Source organism: Boleophthalmus pectinirostris, unplaced genomic scaffold, assembly GCF_026225935.1.
Source record: "Boleophthalmus pectinirostris isolate CB_2022bp ecotype Guang Dong unplaced genomic scaffold, ASM2622593v1 HiC_scaffold_4, whole genome shotgun sequence".
NCBI lineage: Eukaryota > Metazoa > Chordata > Actinopteri > Gobiiformes > Gobiidae > Boleophthalmus > Boleophthalmus pectinirostris.
Window position 1 is genome coordinate 41,841,211 of NW_026571353.1, and position 20,466 is coordinate 41,861,676.

At 41.7% G+C, this 20,466-nt stretch overlaps 1 protein-coding gene and 1 long non-coding RNA gene across 6 annotated transcripts; one reads left to right on the forward strand and one right to left on the reverse strand.

The window, feature by feature from the left end:
* Window positions 1-538: 538 nt before the first annotated feature.
* Window positions 539-14,927, reverse strand: LOC129411297 (glutamic acid-rich protein-like). 4 transcript variants are annotated; one of them, XM_055161840.1, is made up of 10 exons: window positions 14,814-14,927; window positions 9,808-10,192; window positions 7,821-7,895; window positions 7,013-7,075; window positions 6,843-6,929; window positions 5,363-5,452; window positions 5,173-5,271; window positions 3,517-3,606; window positions 3,362-3,454; window positions 539-1,482 (listed from the first exon to the last, which is right to left on the reverse strand). In XM_055161840.1, exons 1-10 carry the CDS (start codon window positions 14,916-14,918, stop codon window positions 1,244-1,246), a joined length of 1,326 nt encoding a protein of 441 aa, XP_055017815.1. In that variant the 5' UTR covers window positions 14,919-14,927; the 3' UTR covers window positions 539-1,243. The 4 variants fall into 4 exon arrangements, with proteins under 4 accessions (XP_055017815.1, XP_055017812.1, XP_055017814.1 ...); XM_055161837.1 differs by having other exon boundaries at window positions 8,083-10,192; XM_055161839.1 differs by lacking the exon at window positions 14,814-14,927 and adding an exon at window positions 8,083-9,443 and having other exon boundaries at window positions 9,808-9,910.
* A 92-nt stretch (window positions 14,928-15,019) lies between these two features.
* Window positions 15,020-17,502, forward strand: LOC129411306 (uncharacterized). 2 transcript variants are annotated; one of them, XR_008633255.1, is made up of 5 exons: window positions 15,020-15,253; window positions 16,174-16,221; window positions 16,467-16,528; window positions 16,644-16,708; window positions 17,032-17,502. It is a non-coding gene; the product is annotated as an uncharacterized LOC129411306 (long non-coding RNA). The 2 variants fall into 2 exon arrangements; XR_008633254.1 differs by lacking the exon at window positions 15,020-15,253 and having other exon boundaries at window positions 15,512-16,221.
* The last annotated feature ends 2,964 nt before the right edge of the window (window positions 17,503-20,466 follow it).

The following is a 20,466-nucleotide window of genomic DNA, read 5'->3' on the forward strand; positions in this document are numbered from 1 at the left end:
ACACACACACACACACACACACACACACACACACACACACACACACACACACACACACACACACACATTCTTGTACATGCATCATAGTGAGGACCGAGTAAAAAGACCAGCAGAGCGAGGACCACCCTTTCTGATCAACCTAGCAAGACAAAAGTTGTATATCTGGGCACTAGAGGGCCCCCTGAGCCTATACACAACCTTAAATTACAGAAAAACACCAAGACTGAAAAAAAGTTTTTAACCAGCAGACTGAGGACCGGGCACTGACTTTGAGTTTTACATGTTTGAGAGCATTTTTTAAAGTAATACCAAATAAAACAGACTTAATCAGAGTTCACTAAGAATGTTGTAGTGTAGTAGTTCACATTCCATTTGTTTCTGATTAAAAACTGAGCTGCTCAGTACTAAGATACACTTAACTAAATATGAAATCATGTAAATCTTTCATCTTTGGTACATTTTAAAGTTAAACACTATTAAAATAATCAATACATTTAGGTATTACAAAGCACTTTTTAACATTTTTTTATGGGGAAGTTGTGATACTTTAATGACAGTTTAGTTGTATTACTATACTAAATTTCATCTGCAAAATTACAGTCTGAATTTGAGTTTTTTCTGTTGTTTTTCATATAAAGCAGGACTGAAGTATAGGTGCAGTTGTTAGATTTGACATTTGTTCAGGCCATTTGACTCAGACTGAGGCCTCCTGTGTCACTATATACTTAAGGCTAAAACTGTCCCACAGAGGTTAACAAACATCCAACTCAATCCGTACTAAACAAAAACTTTAATCAAGAATGAAAAAAATCATGAACAGAGCGTCAAACATGGAAATCCAGCCCCTCATCCCAATGTCCTTCCTCCACTGTTTTCCAAACGTTAGTAAGGTTAGTAAGTTAACAAAGTCAGCTCTTCTGGCTAAACAATACTGTATGAAGAACAGGAGTAATGCAGCGTGACATCACCACAGCACTCAGCTCCAAATAAAGCTCATTGAGGCTAGCAGTTAAAGGTCACTTTTGGAGCCATGGTCCATATTAGGATTTTTTTTATGAACAAAATGGCAAAATAAAGACAGCAGGCTCATGTAGAGCAGGTTAATATGAACATTTAAGACCAAAATGAAGAGATTCCCTGCAGCAATTACAGAGAGAGGGACGATGTATTTTCAATACAAAGTGAACTGGAAAATGAACTGAACTAAACTGGAGTCAGTGGAGCTGAAGAGAGCCTGTGCTCACTACCTGTTTTGAAACTTTCTCTTGATTTTAATTATTTCATTGTATACAAAATATTTCACATCCCTCCATGTTCGAGCACCCAGACTTGCAGACTCTTTCTCAATACACATCCTGCAGTCATTTTTGCCCGGCACCTTCCTCAGTGCCATGAACTTGCCCATCTGTCGTCTCACTGCATTTTTCTCAGTTTCAGTCCAAGGTCTCTTAGCAGGTTTACTGACCGGCACATCTACAGCATCTGTAAATAAAAAACAAAGACATCATTATTAGCTGCAATAATTATAAATGAAGCGTTTAAACATCTGATATCTCTCTTCCACATGAAGTAAACTTGTACTACACAAGTTGTTTTACGCATCCAGTGGTGGAATGTAACGAAGTACAAGTATTTAAGTACTGCAGTAAAGTACTGTATAAAAAGTGCATTTTCTGTTGGAGGCTCCTTCAAACACTTGTCTCCGTGGAGATGTTATTGCTTTGTCTGGAATGTTTCTCAGTATTGCATTAAACCTTTCTATCCTCATGGAGGCCAAACCAGACCAAGTTACAGGTCAGATCTGTGGAGAGGCGACCCCACTCACAGTCACAATGTCTGTTTATCAAGGGATTTTTGATCTATAAAACCACCTGTAATTGAATAAATGTAAAGTGGAGCTGTGTAATGTCACACTGTGGAACATTCCAGGCAGAGCAATGACGTCTCCATAGAAACAGACAGGTAACGAACCCCCCAACCAAAGTTACACAATGGACCTTTAAGTAAAAATTTTTGGTATCTGTGCTTAAATTTTTAAAGTAGAGACATGCACTTTCTACTTCACTACATTTTTGAACAGTAGATAAGTACATTTTTAATGTACTTTACGTAACGTATTTTAGTTTTACTTGAGTATTTATTTTTTTTGCTCTGGTATCGGTACCTTTAGTAGCGTGTGGTGACTTTTATGGGTAGGCAAGCAAACTTGGGATGGACATTAATATTTGATAACACTTTTTATACATAATACAATGCAAATGAATATATTTATTTTACTAACATCAGTTGCACGAAACTGCCATTTTGGAGTCAAATTTTTAAGACCAAGAGCTAAATATGTGTATTAATATTTGTATATAATAGAGTATTTGACACCCTGTTTATACAAACAGAGCTATTTGTTTCTACTCCAACACTTTATAACAACCATCCTGAAGGCTCAGATGGATAAATAAAGCATCAAGAAACCACATGAGTGACATATGATAACTACACATAATGTGTAATGCACTTACTGCACAAAATGTACATTCTGAAGCGAAGCAGGTCCAGAACAAAAACATGTTTCACCACATGTGTAATAGTGCTGTTATTCCACTGACACTGTCGCTCCTTCATAAACACAGACAAGGAAGAATCCTGGCTGCAACAGCTGCTCACTTCACTGCTCCATTTGACACAAAATAACCCTGATACTTGCTCACAGTTTCATTAAATGTCGGCCTGTATTTCTAACTAACATCTCATCGTTACAGACACTAACCCTAGAGCTGCTTTTGTCGTCTCCTGCACACGCGCACTCACATGAAATCGCTGCGCATTCTGCTTCCCATGGATGATGATATAGGTTTATTTTCAGCGCTGTTTGAGCCAGCTGTTGTCCTCAGTGCGCACAACCAAACTGATCTCTGTGGCTGTCAGAGCGCATGTAGAAAGCTGTGCTCTCAACATGTGTCTCCAGGCCTCCGCAGAAGGCCAAAACAACACAAGTTAATGGTTTTTGCTGTTTGCTCAGTGGCCAGAGGAGTGTACTTAAGGACACCGCCACTACAACCATGTTTCACACAGACAGAAGTGAAGCAAAAACGTGATTATTTGGATCTAATTCGAAACTATTTAATTATACTTTTGACACACGATGATTTTAGATTTTGTTGAGCGACCACTGCTTGCCTTGATTCCCCTGACCGCACGCTACTGACTTTTATTTAATAAAATGTAGTACTTCTTCAACCATTATAAGCATCCATCCTTCCTTAAAACAACTCTGTGGACTCAGTGGACACATAGACAGTGCACTACCATCATCGGCACCACAGTCATAATCACACTCGTCTTTAGGAAATCTACCTACTCTTACCATCACTGCATGGTCTTTGACTTGCAGTCTTCTTTTGATTTTTCACAGAGGATTTGGTGGCAGTTCTGTGTCTGTCCTCTCCATCCTCCTCATCTGAAACAGACAGATATTAGATCAGCGAAAGTTCTCAGCACTGAGGACTTCTCTGAACTCACCACAATCATCACTGTCTCGTTTTCGTTTAACTGCAGTCTTCTTTGGCCTCTTAAAGGCACGTTTGGTGTTCATGCTCAGCTTCTTTTTGTCTAAGAAAGAACACATCTGTGGTCAAAATGTTTGCATCCCTTCAGTCTATTTTAACAAAGTTGAGGCAGACAGTGGATCAGATAATCAGTGTCCTAATATCAGTGAGAGGAGCAGGAGAAATGCTACAACCAGAGCACAAAACACACATAAAACTATTATATCTTAAGATTTTTCACTAAAAGGATAATTCAACATTTAGTCATTGGCCTATTGTCCCAACACTAGAATCATATGAGTAGGTCCATTCCCTTTTTTCATTCATTTAAATTTGACTTGAATCAAATGCAAATGGTCATGAGCTTTGGGTAATGACCAAAAGGACGAGATCGCCGATACAAGTGGTCAAAATGAGTTTCCTCTACAGGGTGGCTGGGCGCTCCCTTAGAGATAGGGTGAGGAGCTCGGAGTAGAGCCGCTGCTCCTCCACGTGGAGAGGAGCCAGTTGAGGTGGCTCGGGCATCTGTTCCAGATGTGTCCTGGACGTCTCCCTCAGGATGTGTTCATGTCCCACTGGGAGGAGGCCCTGGGGAAGACCCAGGACACACTGGAGGGACTATGTCTCTGGGCTGGCCTGGGAACACCTCAGGTCCCACAGGAGGAGCTGGAGGACGTGTCTGGGGTAAAGGAAGTCTGGGAGTCCCTACTTAGACTGCTGCCCCCGCGACCCGGCCCCGGATTAAGCGGAAGAAAATGGATGGATGGATGAATGAAATGCAAAGTTTAAACAAACATGTCAGAACTGAAGACATTTCCCGTTCATCTTGTTCATAGATTTAGTGTTCAGTGCATCTGTTCCTGATCCAGCTCTCACTATCACACTGACACCTACACACATCTACTCCTGTTCATTTTTAAAACACATTTCCTATTCTCAAGAGACCAAGAAAGGTAAATGTTAACATTTAACTCTTGCATGAACCCTCAACACGGTTTGTATTTTTCTAGAAGCTCTGGTTTTAATTTCCTTTTAAAGGTGCACTATGGAACTTGTTTGTCTCCATGGACATGTTTTGCTTTGCTGTAACATTGCAGGTTGACATTAAACTGATCTGTATACATCCTTACAGCTGTTTTTATGTCAAAACTGTGATTTGACCTTGTGGCATCTCTCTGGAGATGGATCAGTTTATTACCATACTGTGGAACATTCCAGGCAAAGCAATAACATGGAGACAATCAGGTTGCTGAACCTCCATCAGAAAAGTTACATAGTGAAACTTTAAAAATTAACAAAGATGAGGAAACTTAAATGTTTCTGTCCAGCTCATTTCACATCTCTGTGGACCCTCACATGCCACTCAAAAATGACTACTCACCACTAGAAAATGGTTCAGTCTGTTTTTACCAGCAGGTTTAGACCTGCTTTAGACCTGCTTTAGAACCAGTTTAGAACCGGTTTAGACACATTCTAGATTCATGAGGCCACATCACAAAACCTTACTGCAAATAAGGCATTATCTTTTACTCCTGGATATTAAATGGAACATTATGGACCAGATTCGGGTACTTTGTGATCTCCTTTGTATTTAGAACTACGTTCTTGTGTTTACAATGCCCAGGCTCACCTCTGTTTTCATCATCGTCATCGTCGTCATCATCGCCATCATAATCATTATTATCGTCAGCATGTTTTATAGCTGCTGTTGTGTCTGGCTCTTGTTTGTCTGAGAAAAAAATGACATTAGCACCATAAAAAAAACTCCACTTATTAAAATCAGCACACAGTAATGTTCTGAATCCAAGACTTTTCCAAACCTTCATCTTTCTCATATCTTTTTTTGGTTGTAATCTCCTCTTGTTGCTTATCATCTGGTCTTCTAATAGGCTCCCATGTCATCTCTTCATCTACAAAAGATCACGTTTTAAATGGGTCAAAGAGCGAACATGTCTTCAAGTTGTAATCATTTGCCTCTTAGCAGGTGTGCTGGTGCTAGTGAGACTCTTAATCTGTGAGGATGGATTTTTGTACAAAAAACTTCACCAATACTCAGTTCATGCACTTGTAAACTCCTGACACACCTGATACACCTCATACCCCTGATACACATACACCTGATACACCTCATACCCCTGATACACCTCATACCCCTGATACACCTCATACCCCTGATACACCCTGATACACCTCATACACCCCTGATACACCTCATACCCCTGATACACCTCATACCCCTGATACACCTGATACACCTCATACCCCTGATACACCTCATACCACCTGATACACCTCATACCCCCTGATACACCCTCAATACCCCTGATACACCTCATACCCCTGATACACCCTCATACCCTGATACACCTCATACCCCTGATACACCTCATACACCTGATACACCTGATACACCTGATACACCTGATACACCTGATACACCTGATACCTGATACACCTGATACACCTCATACCCGATACACCTGATACACCTCATACACCTGATACACCTCATACACCTGATACACCTCATACCCCTGATACCACCTGATACACCTGATACACACCTCATACCCCTGATACACACCCCTGATACACCTACACCTCATACACCCCTGATACACCTGATACACCTCATACCCCTGATACACCTGATACACCTCATACCCTGATACACCTGATACACCTCATACCCCTGATACACCTGATACACACCTCATACCCACCTGATACACACCTGATACACCTCATACCCCTGATACCTGATACACCTCATACCCTGATACACACCTCATACCCCTGATACCACCTCATACCCCTGATACACCTCATACCCCTGATACACCTCATACCTGATACACCTCATACCCCTGACACCACCTGATACACCTCATACCCCTGATACACCTGATACACCTCATACCCCTGATACACCTCATACCCCTGATACCCCTGATACACCTCATACCACCTGATACACCTCATACCCCTGATACACCTCATACCCCTGATACACCTGATACACCTCATACCCCTGACACCACCTGATACACCTCATACCCCTGATACACCTCATACCCCTGACACCTGATACACCTCATACCCCTGATACACCTCATACCCCTGATACACCTCATACCCCTGATACACCTGATACACCTCATACCCCTGATACACCTGATACACCTCATACCCCTGACACCACCTGATACACCTCATACCACCATTATAGCTAGCTATTATTAACCTTTTGAGGGTCACTGCAGTAACAACCTCCTGCCTGAGAATGTTTTCTGGACTTACCCCTGCAATCATCACTCCCATCATCCTCATCCTTAGGTCTCCTAGTTGGAGGCAAACTGGCTGCAGGCGAGTGTAACTCCTCCCCATCTGGGAAAGTGAAGATTTAGACCATAAACACACTCAGCTCAGAGTGAAGGCACTTCGTTTGTGTGAATATTGCCTGAAATTACCAGCATCATCTCCATCAGGTCCTCTCCTTGGCCTCTGAACAGATAAGGACATCTGTTCTTCATCTGATGAAGGAGGACAGATTAGGAACATGTAAACAGTATTGTCATCAAAATTATTTTCATACTTATTTATGGATTTTAGAAATATAATACTTTCTTATTTTACTCCTTGTTTTTGAATTTTTGATTCAAATATTTGTACAGTACTGTACTGTTACTCATATAAAAGTCAAGCATAAATCAAATGTTTCAATCTTTGTCCTCTGATTGTCTCATGGACACATCTTTTATCCAATGAGCTGACATTTTCATACAGGCAATGTCTGGATACACTGATGGGGCTGAGGTGGTCAGTGAGTGATGTTAGTGGGAGTTGTACAGCTGAGATCTGCAGTATAAAGTGAGCACAACTCGTCATAACTCAAGCTAAGCTTCAGAGTCCTGCTTCTTCAATGATGGAAGAATCCTACCATTAGACACCCCTCCTCCTCTTTTCACACTTCTCCAACTCGACTCCCTCTCTCCTTCCACCTCCTCTCTCCCTCTCCAGTTTCCTCGTCCATCACATAACTATGTTTTTCCTTTCCTTCTTTCTACCACTTTTCTCTTTCTCTCTCTTTCTGTCCCCTTTCTCTCTCTTGCTGAGTTTCTTCCCACTCCTTGTTGTCTCTTCTCTTTCTCCTCCTCTCCTCTTTCCCCCCTCCCTAGCTCTGAATTCTCCCTCTCTCCTCTCCTTTAGCACTGAATGACTTCCTTCGCACATTCATAGAACTGTAGTTCCATTTGTAACTCTTGTTTGATTCCTTACCATCATGAACTTCCAGATGTGTGTCTGCATCGTTCCCTCTCAGACTCCTGGTTGTGCGGGAAACAGGTCCTCTACCTGTGAAATGTTCACAATGGGGGAATTAGGAAATTGAAGTTTTACAATAAAACTAAATTAATTCATAAATATGTAGATAGATATAAAGAAAGAGACAGATATTCTAAACAGAACGTTTGAAGACGACAAGAAAGAAACTACACAAATCTAAATAATGTAAGTAACATCTTAATATTCCTTTACATACCACTGATAACAGTGTCCAGTGTTTTCAGACTCTTCCCTTTCAGTGACTCTGCACCGTGTTCCATTGCAAAAAGGAGTTTGCCAATCTTTGCCACCTGAAACGTTTTATCTGTCTGACGATAATAGTCACAATGGACTCTGATATCATGTCCCATAAATCGAGCAACTTGTTCAAGTTCCTGATTGTCAAGGTCCAGAAGTTGACATAAGGTGGCAACATGCTTCCTTAACTTTGTTGACCTCAGAAGTTCTGGATGTTTGGCCTTACTCTCCTCAGCAAATTTCCTGAGACAGTCACATCCACGAATATTGGTTGTTGTACCGGGCCGTGCAAACACATATGGGTTCTCCTCAAGTATACCAGCTTGTCCACGTTTTTCAATCAGGAAATCAAGAGAAGCTTTGGTGCGCTCCAGAAGTAGGATGGGGACTTTTCTTCCTCTCTTTCCGCGCGTCACTAAACGAGTCAGCCTGTGGCTCAGCTGTTGTTCCACTGGTGATAAAGTTTCATATATGTCCTTATTCAAAGGGCCAGTGTCTACTCTTTTGTATGTCTCCAGAGTTAAGCGTGAGGCTTCTCCTTCACGCTTTTTATTGAACACTATTATTTGTGCGAGAAGGCTCTCACTTAACTTTTTGTATGCTGTAGTAGTCACATGGACTGTTAACTCTGCCTTTGCCTCATCCTCCATTTTCTTCAGATAGTTCTGCAAAGTTTCTACATCTTCTGTTAAAGGTATGTTGTCCTCTTTCCCCCACTTCCGTTGCTCTATTGTGCTGTGAGCATTGGCTGACACATAGTTAGACCAGGAGGAATCCAGCAGCTCCTTAAATTTTTTTGCTTTGGTCTCATTTAAAGTATCACAGCATATCAAACAACGGCCAATCCATGCCTCTGTTGCACCTTTAAGAGAAAATCCAATTTTAACTGCTGTAGATGGTTTTCCATATTCACTGCTATCTGGGTTATAGTTTGATACTTTCCTGGCTGCTTTAATTGCTAAGTGAAACTGTGCAGGATCACAAATATTACAAAGACCTTTAATGCTCTTGTCAATCTCCTTGGCCGCCAGCACAAACCGCCCTAGCTCCCTCAGTTTTTGTGCAATATATCTGTGTTGAGACTGTTCACGGCCCTTTTTGGCAAATAATGCATCTCCATATGTGCAAATCATCTTATCATCTCTAATGTGGGAAGTCACATGATCTTGCTGCATAGAATGAATAATCTTTTGCACTCCCTCTGATGATTCTGTAATTGGAATGAGTTGGGAAGAGGATTTTTGGACTCTTACTCTTTTACGCTTATCTCTTTGATCTTTTCGTTCTCTGCAAGTCTTTTCATGTCTCCAGAGTTCAGTCCTAACAAACATTGCATAACAGTGTTGACATGGTAGGTAGTTCTTCACATCTACTGTCTTTGTGGGTCGTCTCCATGGTACTATCTCCCCACTTCCTTCTTCTAACACTCTAAGATTATGCTGCCAATCTCCCTTATTTCGAAGAGCTTCCAAAAGTGTTTTCCTTTCCTTAGAGCAGGATGGAAAGCTAAAAGCATGGGCAACATCTTTTTCAGCACCATGTTTTCTTTCAAGATGTCTAGCTATTTTTAGATTTGCCTTTTTACAATATACACAATAATGCGCTTTGTCCCAGGCCCTAGCCCCACCCTTGTTGTTGCTCATTTTAATTGTAATTTCTGGCATCTTTTCTTTTAATTTCTTACCTAGCCGGTGTGACTGCTCTGTGCCCTTTTTGCTCCTGGCCCCTGACTGTTTGGAGTCCTTATTGCTCTTCGCTCCTATGATCTCAGTTTCTTTGGATGATGAATCACATTCATGTTTCTCTGGAACTCTTTGGCTGGCTAACTCGTTTGTTAGTAGCTCATCTTCAGTAGATGACGATGATGACGCTGCTGCTGGAGGATGGTATTCTTCATCTGATCCACTGTGACTGGATAATTCAGACTCATCTTCAGTGGGAGATGACGGTGATGGTAGGTGGTTGCCAGCAGAAAACAGTGTTTGATGTGGTGATGAGGGGGAACAGTCTTTTGGTTCATCAGGGGAAAGCTCTTTAATATGTTCCCCTGTTGAATGTTCGATGTTAGCCTAAACAGCAGGGGAAGAAAAAACACAGATATTACATGATGAATTAGAAATTAACTTATACTGATCCAAAATGTCTTTATGTCCATACAATTAAAAAGTAAAATACCTAAAACAAACCATGGTAAAGACTTAACCTGGAAGTACAACCTTGTTGTCATGGTAACAGAGCATCCAATTAGCGCTTTTGGTGCAACAGTTGGTTCAAGTGTAAATGGATTAAAAGAGAGAGGCTCCAGCTGATTCATAATAAATATGATCATGTAGGTGTTAGTGATGGGCATTTGATTAAATTTTCTTAATCAACTGTTGGGAGAATTAACAATCAATTTTTGATTAATCATTAATGTTTTATATTAAAAGTATCATTATTATTACTATTACTAATCTGCAGAAATAAACTCAACTTGAAAAAAAACATATAAACCATAATCACTCTAGAGCCACATCAGCCCGTTTGACATTATAATGTGTTTAATGCAGATTTGTGCAAGGGGGGGGGGGGGGGCACCTCTTGTGTCGCTGACGTGGTTCAGCTTCTTTTGGACTAAAAGACACGACTCAGTGGATTATGTGTAGAGCCCGACCGATATGGATTTTGTTGTGGCCGATATGATACCGATATAATGATAGTTGGAGCTGCCGATAGCCGATATAATCACCGATATATTTAGTTATGTAAAAATTCACTGTAAATCTTGAATTATTAAAAAAAAACTTAGGTTTGGCTCTTGTGGATTTTAAACTGGGTTTATTTAAGAAACATTTATTGTTCTTCTGCCTCTTTACATGAAATGTCATAGCACTAAAGCAGGTCTAAGGCAGGTCTAAAGCAGGACTGAACCAGCACTGAAAAAGCACTAAACCAGGACTATAACAGATCTAAACTATGTGCAAAACAGAACTAAACCAGAATTTAACCAGGACTGAGTGTCGGGACTCGGTCTCTATCTCTCTCCCTCTCTCGACCCCAAGATTAGTCCTGGTTTATTTATTTTATGCTGAATATATTTTTGCAAGTTTTTTTTTACACTATGCACACGCAGAGTTTTGAAAGTTTTGTTTTTAGCCGCTGCCGCTGTCAAACTACCACGAGTCTGCACGCGGCGTGAAGAGAAAAAAGTGAGAGAAAGAGAAAACACGGCTCCCAATAAGGATCAGGCTCCCGTCGTTCGCTTCAAAGAGCCGGATCTAAGAGCCGCTTCGTTCGCGAACGACCCATCACTGCTAGCGAGTAAATAAACAATCGCTATTAGCCTTTAGCCGTAAATGCTGCGCGCCGCGGTAATTAATTATATGCGCAAATTTCATCATTCACACGTCTATTCACAGCTCATTTACATATCAATGCAGGTCCAGTAACAAATATACGGCCAATATAAATCACTTTACAATAGACCAATAGAAAACGGCCTATTTATGTGTGGGAGCTACAGCAGCTAACCGCTAACCAAAAACTTGCTTCAAAGTCGACATATTTCCAACACTCACCGCTCACACAGGCTCCTCCTCACATCACAAAGTCTGCACTAATAAATGTCCTTTTAATCCAGACTCAAACCGATTGTCCGTAAAAAGAAAATAATCCCAGTGTTTGGATCTGTGTCTGTAAACAAACACACGTGACTCTCACACAGACAAATGACTCCGCAGATAAATACTGATGCGGAGCCACATATTTGGACATTTATCTGACTGTAAATTGGATTAAATGAACATAATGTAGAGAGTCTAAACTTTATAACGACATATAACATGCCCACGTGAAATATCGGCCCCTATCAGCAAGTATATCGGCCGATAGCCGATATGCTTCCAGGTGCTCAATTCGGCCGATAATATCGGCCAACCGATATATCGGTCGGGCTCTCATTAGGGTTAGGGGTTTAGGGTTAGGGTTAGTGTTGTTTTTGTGACAGAAGAGGTGCTGATGATGGTGAGTCTGTTTTGTGTGTGTGTTGTATAGGAGATAGTTCATGTTTTAGTTTTTCAGCGTCACATGAGTGCAGGTCATGCAAGTGCAGATTGTACGTGTACAGGTTTAGCGCACGTACTATCGTTTACAATCGTTCACAATTTACAGTCATTTTACTCGTGTGGTCACTTTATGTTGGTCACTTTATTTATGTTGCTACTGTTGTGGTGAAAAGACTGGAAAGTGTCTTTTGGATGCATGTGACTCAACTTTATGTTGCAGTAACCGGGACACTGCGTTTACATGTCACAGTCTCCCGGTTACTATTGGAATAAACCAGCTACAGTATCCCAGTTTCTAATAACCGCAACACTGAAACCGGGTTACTGCGTTTACATGCACCATCAAGAAACCAGCATATGCCAGTCACATGTGCACACACTAGAGTCACTTTATACTAGAACAATATAACTGTTTATGTGGAGTTAGAGCAGCTAAGAGCTAAATAACGAGAAACAACCAAAAGTAGCTTCAAAACACATTTACAACACTCAGCCTCACACAGACTCCTCAGATCATATCTTCACTTACAAGTAAAGTATTCTTTTAATCCTGACGCAAAACAATCGAAGGGGCTGAATGTGCGTTTGCTTTTGGACCCGCCAACCGACGGGAGTGACAGATGTGCACCTGACAGAGGTGGTAGGCGCGCAGCAGCTAAAGACACGCTCATGCTAAAGACACGCTCATGCTAAAGACACGCTCATGCTAAAGACACGCCCGCGCTAAAGACACGCCCACGCTAAAGACACGCACATGGTAAAGACCAGTGTTGGGAAGGTTACTTTAAAAATGTATTCCCCTACAGATTACATACCCCAAAATGTAGTTTGTAACGTAATCCATTAAATTACTTAAAGTGAGTAACGTAATCTGATTACTTTGGATTACTTGATATTGTCATGCCTTTTAAAACTACATGAATGTAGAAACCACATCCTGAAAATTCTTGTTTGTTCTCTTCAAATTGTCTGTTGAGCCCAAGTCTCCATAAGCAACTGTTTACTGTAGAGGAGCAAAGACCAGGAAATCTTCACATACATTTTGTCTGCTAAAAGAAAATAAAAAGCTCAGTCTTTCCTTAACCATATTAAAAATATAATTGATAGAGAAATTATTTTTATATGAGATCACCTTAAATTATGTCCAACCTACTGTTAGGTATCATTGTTTAGACCTGGTTTTAGTCCTGGTTTGGTCCTGATTTTAGCCCTGGTTTAGTCCTGGTTTTAGTCCTGGTTTTAGTCCTAGTTTAATCCTGATTGTAAAACCTGGTTTAAGTCCTGGTTTAGTCCTGGTTTAGTTCTGGTTTAGACCTGGTTCAGTCCTGGTTTAGTCCTGATTTTAGACCTGGTTTTAGTTCTGGTTTAATCCTGGTTTAGTCCTGGACTGGGTTAGTCCTGGTTTAAGTCTTGGTGTTAGTTCTGGTTTAGAGGCGCACAAGAGGAAGCTCGGTCTACACAGCGTACGCGAGAAAACACGGTCCACACGCGGCGCGCGGGAGAATGACGGTGGTCCGCGCGTTCTCAGGTCGATGACAGTAGTGCAGACATCATGAGTCTATGCAGGTTGTTTTCACCAGGTGCCAGTAGCTCTGGTTTGACATTTAACTTGTAGGCGATTTTATATTTGTTATTTTTTTATATCTCACGTCGGGAGAAGAATTTCCAAGACACGAATGCATTTTTCCCTGTGCACTGCTGCCTCTGTTCTACTGGCTCTTCCACCTCGTCCATTGTGTGACTGACGCCGCCAACGTGAACATGACGTTTCCATCGCTCTTACTGCCACGTTATGTTTGAGTTTCCGGCAATGAGTGGAATTACCAAAATAAATAAATAAATAAATGGGATGTAGCACAAAATGTGAAAACAGGAAAATACCGCCTTGTAATCCACTTATTTCAGCAAAGTAACTGTAATCCAATTACCACTCATTTAAACAGTAACTGTAACTGAATACAGTTACTCATAATTTGTACTCTGATTACATAACGGCAGTACATGTAATCCGTTACTACCCAACACTGGTAAAGACACGCACATGTTAAAGACACGCACATGTTAAAGACACGCACATGTTAAAGACACGCACATGTTAAAGACTCACTCGTTCTAAAGACACGCACATGTTAAAGACACGCACATGTTAAAGACACACTCGTTCTAAAGACACGCACATGTTAAAGACATGCACATGTTAAAGACACGCACATGTTAAAGACACGCACATGTTAAAGACACGCACATGTTAAAGACATGCACATGTTAAAGACACGCACATGTTAAAGACACGCACATGTTAAAGACTCGCTCGTTCTAAAGACACGCACATGTTAAAGACTCGCTCGTTCTAAAGACACGCACATGTTAAAGACTCGCTCGTTCTAAAGACACGCACATGGTCTAGCTTTCTCCGCGATATTAGCATTACACTCACGTTGTCTCAATTTGCACAAGATTCTTTTTAAAAGTGGATTAAGCTCATTTAATGTTACTGTTCACTTTTTACTGAGCTCAACTTAAAAAACTGAACTGTTGAATTACACCACATAATATTACTGACACGTGTCAAAGAATGACTTAACGCGTTAACGTGCCCAGCGCTACAAAATAAATAATAATAATAATAATAAAAAAAACCTCTTACCTTCATTAAAAGAAGGGTTTGGGCTGCATCCATTCGTTTTTCACACTTCTGATGGTGCGCTCTGAGTTTCTCAAGTCTTTTGACTCGGCGCAGTTCTTGAGACATGACGGCGAAAATCTGGCGGAGCCTCCCCTCCCCCACACTCCCCCCGCTCCGCTCCTGTCGCTCCTCCCGCTCCTCCACTTCACCACAGAACCAAACTTTTTTAAACTTTTTTAATTTTATGCACGGCATTTGGAATTTTCCATATTAGATATTTTTTACATCAGGTTTTTGTTTTTAAGTGATTTTTTATTAAAATAAAATAAAAACTCTTTTAGTGCATTTTAATTGCATCTATAACAGAACAGTAAATCTCGTGAGATCACAGCGTCTCTTCATCTCCAGACGCCATTTTATCCACATTAAACCCTGGAGGCAGGAGCTTCACAACTGCTCAGGTAAGATACTCTGTTCTTACTAGATCATTATCCACGTTATGTCACGGCTCCGCGGCGCCCGGACCCGCCCGAGCTCCGGCGCGGACCGCCCGAGCTCCGCGCCGACCCGCCCGAGCTCCGCGGCCGGACCCGCCCGAGCTCCGCGGCCGGTCCCGCCCGAGCTCCGCGGCCGGGTCCCGCCCGAGCTCCGCGGCCGGTCCCGCCCGAGCTCCGCGGCCGGACCCGCCGGAGCTCCGGAGCCGGACGCGGCGGAGCTCCGGTGTGGTGTTGGTTCTCCGCGGGCAGCATCGCGACTTGAGGATTGAACTAATATAAAGTGTGTTGATCTTGACTGTGCGGAGGCGTCACGGTCACTTAAAGCGGCTTTGGGGCTGAATGTGCGTCTGACTTTAGCCGCTAGCGCCGGGGGACGAAGTGAGGAGGGACAAAGTGAACTACACTTCTATATTATGTTATTTTGATTGAAAATAAGTAACTTATAGTCAAACATTTAGGATGCATATTTCAAAAAGAAAATGCAGTAAAGAAGGGTGCACATATTGACTGATTTATATAACACTATTAGGCACGTTAAAAGGAATCCTGCATCATTTATTTGTTTCTGTTTTTATTGGGTGCTTATTCTTTTTTAAACAGAATTCCCTTTCATGTTTGTACAAACAAAACCTTTAGTGAAGATAGTGGGCCTATAAGATGTATAATTGTATATAATTCTCATTTAAAATGTGTTTTTTGAAAATGTGTGGTTTTAAATTTTGATGGGGAAGGTCTTGAAAAGTTTTACACAAGTTGATGATAATGCAGTTTAAATGTAAGCTTCTATACACACTTCGTTCTTTGACTTGTGAACATGAAGTTAAGTCCTGTATAAAAAACAAATGTAAAGGGAAATACAATCATGAAATACTTTTCTGTTTCAGAAGGACAGAGCTCTATCGCAGACAAGGAAGGCACTCTACGTACTTCAGGTAACTACATGTTATATATGTTACGTTATAAGGTTATACAATAAGATTGTATAGAATTATGAGGATTTAGAATAATATGTGCTATATTTCTTTTCTTTTAAGAGCATTAGAGCATTATCATGAGATTGCAGGCCTCTATACACACATGTTGGGTTTTTGGGTTTAACATGATGAAGTGGGGTTGTGTGTTTGGAAAACAATTCAGTGTTAAATAAACCTAAATATGTTATTTTTCATATCAAAAGCAGGAAAAGCGGTAAAAGACGAGCTGAAGCTGTGGAAACTGTTGGGGACTGATTGTCAGCATGTGAGTGATCCTTATGAGCAAACACTGCAAACTTCTGTTGGCTTAAAGTTACTTTTATCACTTATTTTGCTTTGTCATGTTACTTCATCAAATGCATTTACTGTCGACACTTTAGGAGCTGGCAGAGTTCTACTGAAGCACCACAGTTAAGAGCGAGGGGTCACTGAAGCTACAGAATTGGTGAGTTTCGCTCTCATCAAATGCATGGGTTAGCCTAGCCTAGCATCGTCTTTTATGACTTGTTTCTTAAAATATATGAAACCAAATGAAGTGTAATTTCTGTTGAATCTTCTTTAACTTATTTTTCTAACTCTGATTGTCTTGTGGTTACTATTTGAAGCACTATTTGAAGAAGAATGCAGTACTTTTAAAGCTACAGCTAGTTTTACTACTACAGTACAGTAATGGTTGATAATGATACAGTTTATATGATTTATTTCTATAATGATACTTGATTTATTTTCCTGATGTGCACATATTGATTTGGTCTTGTTCTCACACAGGCCTGTATATCGGCTGCAGGTCGGTCGGCAGCTGTGATCTGAGCTGAAACATTAAGCATCAAGCCTGATGTCATCTCTCAACTCAAGCCCAGACTCTACTCAAGACCCTCACCTGCTCTGGTTGGGCCGGTAGGAGGCTCTTGTAGCCGCCTTTTACTCTTTTGAACTCTGTCTGTAGTGTTCCACTGCTCATGGTCACTCATGCTGCACTTGTCCCTCTCACACTCCCAACGACCTCAGAGTCCCTGGACAATTAAGCCACTGGGTTGTGTTCTGCCTCACACACTCGGACAGTTGATCTTACTGCACCTTCATGTGGACTATCACATTTGCATTGTCAATCATTATTGAATGTGCATTTTTCTGAACTTAGATTTTAAATATTAACCTTGAAGAGCCATGGACTTTATTATTGTTTGTAGTATTTGTTTGTCACTGGCGACTCAATACATGGTACCAGAAAAATCAAAATATTGTCTGTCTCCTTCACTCACCACACTCCTAAAGCCACACCTGAACCTTTCTGAACCAGCCCAACCAAATCCAGACCTGTGGTTATTGTTTCCTGACTCTTACCAGTACTAAATCATTAGCCTATTGTGACATACATGCTACTTATATTTTGGGTTTTTTGACTTCTTGACATGATGAAAAGTCACATTGTGCCACAATACAAATACGTTTTCTCTTTCTTTCTGAAAAAAGGAGTTTGTAACCCCATGTAATTACATTATTATTGTGTAATGATGCGTTGAGACCGCAGTGTCAAAAAACGCTCTAGACGCCTCGATTAGGACATCTTTGCATTACTCTGACGTGTGTCTGTGATGCCGTGGACAAACGGGAGAAAAATACTTGACGCGCGTCCATTGCCCTGGAAACATGTGCCTGGTCCCGGTCTTTAGACATGCTATCTAAAAATGACCTCTATTTATGGTCTTTATGTATTTGTGCAACACAAAACTTTAAAAATAGGGCTTCATTAAAAAGTATGTAATTATCAATATCCCGGAGTATATTTACTTATTGTTTACTGGATTAGCTTGGCAGACAACAGGGAGTCATAATGGATGAGAACATTTGACATTATTATTAAATACATAGTCTTGCTTGATTCCAGGAGTTGTAATTACCTCATGTTTTCATTTCAGAAAATATATTAAACCCAGAAATATGTGCTAGGCTCATTAAGGAAATTAAATTAAAAATATATATTTTTTGTCTTTAATCCTTCATAACAACAAGATTTGGCTGATAAGATCAACAGTTTGAAGCTAATTTGGGCGCAGTACCCTGTTGTGTCCATAGGTGGGTTCTGGGTGCCAAATTTAAGGCGCAGTACCCTTTGTGTCCATAGGGGGCGTAGGAGTGCAAAAGTGTGTGAAATTCCGGTGAAAAATTCTTGACATTGACCCAAAATGAGGACATCTTGTGAAAATCACAGGGGAGCTTCTAGAAGGCCTTTAGAGGTGATTTAACAGGGGACAAAGTGAGGACCGGCCAAAATGTCCTCACTTCCCAAAAATGTTCTCACTCTGTTGGTTAAAAACTTACAGCGGTCCTCACAATGTAGTAAGTACAAACACACACACACATACACACACACACACACACACACACACACACACACACACACACACACACACACACACACACACACACACACACACACACACACACACACACACACATCACACACACACACACACACACACACACACACACACACACACACACACACACACACACACACACACACACACACACACACACACACACACACACACACACACACACACACACACACACACACACACACACACACACACACACATCACACACACACACACACACACACACACACACACACACACACACACACACACACACACACACACACAGACACACACACACACACACACACACACACACACACACACACACACACACACACACACACACACACACACACAGACACACACATACACACACACACACACACACACACACACACACACACACACACACACACACACACACACACACACACACACACACACACACACACACACACACACACACACACACACACACACACACACACACACACACACACACACACACACACACACACACACACACACACAGACACACACACACACATACACACACACACACATCACACACACACACACACACATCACACACACACACAACACACACACACACACACACACACACACATACACACACAGACACACACACACACACACACACACACACACACACACACACAACACACACACACACACACACACACACACATAGAGAGAGACACTTTTGGATGAGGAGGAAAAAAACTGAACTTTAGACTGAGATATTTAACCAGGAGGAAGAAAGGAGAGAGGAGGAGGAGAAGAGGAGGAGAGGAGGAGAAGAGGAGGAGGAGGAGGAGCAGGAGGAGGAGAGGAAGAGGAGGAGGAGGAGAAGAGGAGAAGGAGGAGAAGAAGAGGAGGAGGAGCAGGAGGAGGAGAGAAGAGGAGGAGGAGGGAGAGGAGGAGAGGAGAGGAAGGAGGAGGAGGAGAAGAGGAGGAGGAGGATGAAGAGGAGGAGGAGGAGAAGAGGAGGAGGAGGATGAATTGGAGGAGAGGAGGAGGAAGAGGAGGAGGAGGATGAAGAGGAGGAGAGGAGGAGGAAGAGGAGGTGTAGTTGTGGCGTGTGTCTGGAGTTGGACGTGAGCCACAGATCGTAAAGAAACAAGATCAAGAACATGTGTGAGACCAAAGCAGAACTAAACCAGGACTAAACCAGAACTAAACCAGGACTAAACCAGAACTAAACCAGGACTTAAAAAAGTCTACAACAGGACTGAAACAAATTTAAACACGGACTAAACAAGAACTAACTAGTTCTAAACCAGGACTGGACCAGGACTTGGACCAGGACTGGACCGGGACTGGATCAGGACTGGATCAGGACTGGGGACTTGTGAGGACTCAGATCTGGTCCTGGACTTTCAGTGGTTTTGGACGATCATCAGAAACATGTGAGTTTATGTTTGAACTGAAGCTTTGAAATCCAACACCAAGATTAAGAACGAACGAACGAACGAACGAATGAACAGACGACAGACGACAGGAGAGAGGGATGAGAGAGAGAGAGGAGAGAGAGAGAGAGAGAGAGAGAGAGAGAGAGAGAGAGAGGAGAGAGAGAGAGAGAGAGAGAGAGAGAGAGAGAGAGAGAGAGAGAGAGAGAGAGAGAGAGAGAGAGAGAGAGAGAGAGAGAGAGAGAAGAGGAGAGGAGAGAGAGAGGAGAGAGAGAGAGAGGAGAGAGAGAGGGGAGAGGAGAGAGAGAGAGAGAGAGAGAGAGAGAGGAGAGAGAGAGAGAGAGAGAGGAGGAGAAAGAGAGAGAGAGAGAGAGAGAGGAGAGAGAGAG

Excerpts from the sequence above, each read along its gene's own strand:
- LOC129411297 (XM_055161837.1), bottom strand. The coding sequence starts at position 14,918 with ATGTCTCAAGAACTGCGCCGAGTCAAAAGACTTGAGAAACTCAGAGCG. Across the intron at positions 10,193-14,813 it reads AAACCCTTCTTTTAATGAAG|GCTAACATCGAACATTCAAC; the intron begins GTAAGAGGTTTT and ends CCTGCTGTTTAG. Across the intron at positions 7,896-8,082 it reads ACTGGACACTGTTATCAGTG|GTAGAGGACCTGTTTCCCGC; the intron begins GTATGTAAAGGA and ends AACATTTCACAG.